Source organism: Mandrillus leucophaeus, unplaced genomic scaffold (assembly GCF_000951045.1).
Source record: "Mandrillus leucophaeus isolate KB7577 unplaced genomic scaffold, Mleu.le_1.0 Scaffold527, whole genome shotgun sequence".
Taxonomy (NCBI): Eukaryota; Metazoa; Chordata; class Mammalia; order Primates; family Cercopithecidae; genus Mandrillus; species Mandrillus leucophaeus.
Genome location: NW_012105664.1, coordinates 47,068 through 50,514, shown reverse-complemented (window position 1 = coordinate 50,514; position 3,447 = coordinate 47,068). Strand labels below are relative to the sequence as shown.

The following is a 3,447-nucleotide window of genomic DNA, read 5'->3' as shown; positions in this document are numbered from 1 at the left end:
CCCAGCTCCTCTGGCCTCCACCCAGTCACCAGGTCCGATGACCTTCTCAGAGCCTTTTGGACCACACTCAACCCTGAGTGCCTCCGGGCCTCCAGAGCCCTTGCTTCCCCTAAAACACCCTGCATCCCGGCCACATGTGGTTTTTCCTCCTTCACCACAGCCGCATGGTCCCCTGACCTCTCTACCTCCACCCGACTCCAGCCTGGCTGGACTTCAGTGTGGCTCCACAACACGCCCCGTCCCCAAGAGCTCCCCTCTACACAGCCAGTTACTGCCTTCTCCAACCAGGGTGATCTCTGACCTTGGGTGCTCCAGCGATCCCATCCAGGAACTCTATTGCTGGAGGGAGGCTGCCACCACCTGGGGCCTCTCCACCTGTTCACCTGGCAAATCCCAGCCACAGCATCTTCCCGACCAGCCCCTAGAGGCTTCCTTCTGGGGAGACCCCACACCCAGGCACGTGGAGGTAGGTGTCTGCACATTCATCCACCCTGACGTGCAGAAGCTGCTGGAGGCTCTCATTGCCAAGAGAGCACTGATGAAGATGTGGCAGGGGAAAGAAAGGGAACGGGCCAACCACCCGCAGATGACATCACTGGGGAAGGAGTGGGACATCACGACTTTAGATCCCTTCTGGAACGTGTCAACTGAACCACAGCAGCTGCCCCGTCCTCAGCAAGTCTCTGACGCCACAGCCGTGGGGAACCACTTGCAGCAGAAATGCAGCCAGCTTTTCTGGAACCTCCCATCTTTCAACAGCGAGTCCCTGGTAGCCACAGCCTGGGTTTCTAGCAAGCCTTCCTCACAGAATGCGCACTCCGTATCATTGGATGAAGCCTCCACTTCTCTTCCAGGTGAACCTGAGGTCGAGGTATCCTCAGAGATTTCCCAGGCACCACCTTCCTCACAGAATGCACACTCTGTATCATTGGATGAAGCCTCCACTTCTCTTCCAGGTGAACCTGAGGTTGAGGCATCCTCACAGCTTTCGCAGGCACCGCCCCAGCCCCACCACATGGCCCAGCCCCAACCTTTCACTCCAGCCTGGCCCCAGTCCCAGCCGCCGCTTTTGGCTGGGATCCAGACCCAGGCCCACCTCTCACCCCCTGTCCCAAGCCTACCGTGCTCTTCTCCACCCCATATTAGGGACTGTGGGGCATCTTACCCAACAACCCAGGAGAAGACAGAGTCTGTCATCCCCGCTGGAAAGGAGAATCTTGAATGGACCTTGAAGAAGCGACCAAAGTGGAAGAGGGTTTTGCCCTCTCTCCTCCAAAAGTCTCCGGCTGTCCTGAGCCAGCCCACTGCCCACCTCCCCCAGGAGAGGCCAGCCTCCTGGAGCCCCAAGTCAGCCCCCATCCTTCCCGGGGTTGCCACCAGCCCTGAGCTCCCAGAGCACCGGTGGCAAGGAAGGAGTGCCATCCACCAGGAGCAGTCCTGTGGCCCTCCCAGCAGATTCCGGGCATCTGGGGACCTGCCGCCGCCTGAGGGGGAATTCCCAGGGAGGCCCCAGAGTCGGGCAGAAGACACGCAGGAGGCCCTTTTGCCCTCCCAGGCTTCTGGATTTGCAGGGAAGGGCAGGAAGGATGTGCAGAAGACCGGGTTCAGGAGCTCCGGAAGGTTCTCTGGGAAAGGGTGCTTACGGTCCAAACCAGGGCCAGACCCAAGCCGGGATCGAGGCTCAGGAAGGACCTCAGTGAAGTTTCTGGAGGAAGACAAGGAGGAGGCGGAAGGTGACATGTGGAGGCCCTGGAAGTACCAATCAGTAAATTCTGCACCCAGGGACCCAGACAAGAAGCATCTGGAAAACAAGCTGCAAATCCACCTGGCCAGGAAGGTGGGGGAGATCAAAGAGGGCTGGATCCCCGTGCCTGTGCGTCACTCCTGGCTCATGGTCAAATGTGCTGTTCCCCAGTCTGACGCCCACAGGAAACCCGGGAAGCTGGCATCCTGGAGGGGTGGGAAAGCCCACGCGAACACCTCCCGGGAGCTTTCCTTCCTCCAGCCATGCACCCAGCAGATGCTGGAAGTGCATCTTCTAAGGTTCCGTGTGAGACACAGGTGGGGTCCAGACCTCCAGTCCCTGGAGCCCATAAATGTCTGGTCAGGTGAGGCTCAGGCCCCGCCCTTCCCACAATCCACCTTTCCCCCCTGGGCCTCCTGGGAATCTCGGGACGAATCTGCAGCCAACGTTCCCATTCTCCTGGGAAAACGTCCTCAGAACGGTCCGGGAGACAACAGAACAAGAAGCAAGTCAGTCCTGACGGTGAGTGGCGCTCTCGCTTCCGCAGCACCTGAGCAGGAGGAAGCCTAGAGGCCCCTGAGAGGGTCCCAGTCAGCTGACACCCATGGGCGATCAGAGGCCTTTCCAAGTCGACATGAGGACAGGGGGTTTTCTCAGCCCCCCACATGCAGCCTTGTGGGCAGAACCTGGCAGAGCAGGACTGTCCTGGCATCCGGGAAACCCAAACCCAGACTAGAGGGGAGTATGGGTTCAGAAATGCCTGGGAACGAGGCAAGGTTTGAGAGTGAGAGCATGTCCCCAGGAGACGTGTGTAGTAGCAGAGCCCTGCAAGCTCAGCATAGGGTCCCAGTGGGCAAGGGCCGAAGACGCCTTGGAGGCACTGAGGGTGGGGGAGGAGAAGCCCCCCGCTTGGGACGTCACCATGGGAGCCAGTGTGAGGGCAAGTTCAGGAAGCGTTCAGGTGGATCTGAGGAGCGCGGGGGCTCTGGGGACCACTGATAACCCCTCAGGGTCTACAATCTGTGTTGCTCAGGATCCAGAGCAGCTGCGCCTGAAAGCGCAGGTGGTCAATGAGATTGCACTCCTAGTTCAGGTGGATTCAGTGGAGCAGCCGCCAGGCCGTGCCTCGGGCGTCCTCCTCCAGGATGGCGCCATAGATTTGTGCCTTCCAGGCCGCCACGTGGACATGCTCCCCAATGCAGACAGGCTGCCCGTTCAGGCCCCTCTGTCCACCTCCCAGAGTGTGTCCAATAAGAACACGACGGCTTCTCAGGTGCCATGGGCCCTCCTATGGAAAGGAGGGGACAGCCCAGGGCAGCGGGAGCCTGGGAACCCGAAAGCAAAGGCCCCACAGAAGAGTCAGAAGACGCTGGGCTCTGCGGACAAGGGCGAGGCCCGCAGGGACCCAGACCAGGGGAGCAGGGACCTCTGAAGCCAGTGGGAGGAGCCACTCTGCTCACACCAGGGAAATAGGAGACAAACAAGAAAGGAAATACAACCAGCCTCAGCCGGAGAAAGGAGAGACGCCACCAGAAAGCCACTTCCGAAGAAAGATTGGTCACCATCCACGGGGTCTACACCCCAGGAAAACAGGTGCAAGGTGGGAAGACGTCCTGGAGAAAGGCAAGCCTGGGGCAGATGCTGTCCAGAGCTGGGGGTCTGGCCCAGCAAGGCTGTTTATGGACTGCATGGTTGATGAAGCC

The 3,447-nt window shown here is 59.8% G+C and overlaps 1 protein-coding gene across 1 annotated transcript in view; it reads left to right on the top strand.

Moving 5' to 3' along the window:
• SPATA31E1 (SPATA31 subfamily E, member 1) overlaps nucleotides 1-3,447 on the top strand; it is a 55,240-nt gene that overhangs the window by 24,070 nt on the left and 27,723 nt on the right. Inside the window, 4 exon segments of the mRNA XM_011996868.1 lie at nucleotides 6-854; nucleotides 957-2,574; nucleotides 2,576-3,166; nucleotides 3,168-3,444. Of these exon segments, the coding sequence (XP_011852258.1) occupies nucleotides 6-854; nucleotides 957-2,574; nucleotides 2,576-3,166; nucleotides 3,168-3,444 (3,335 nt within the window).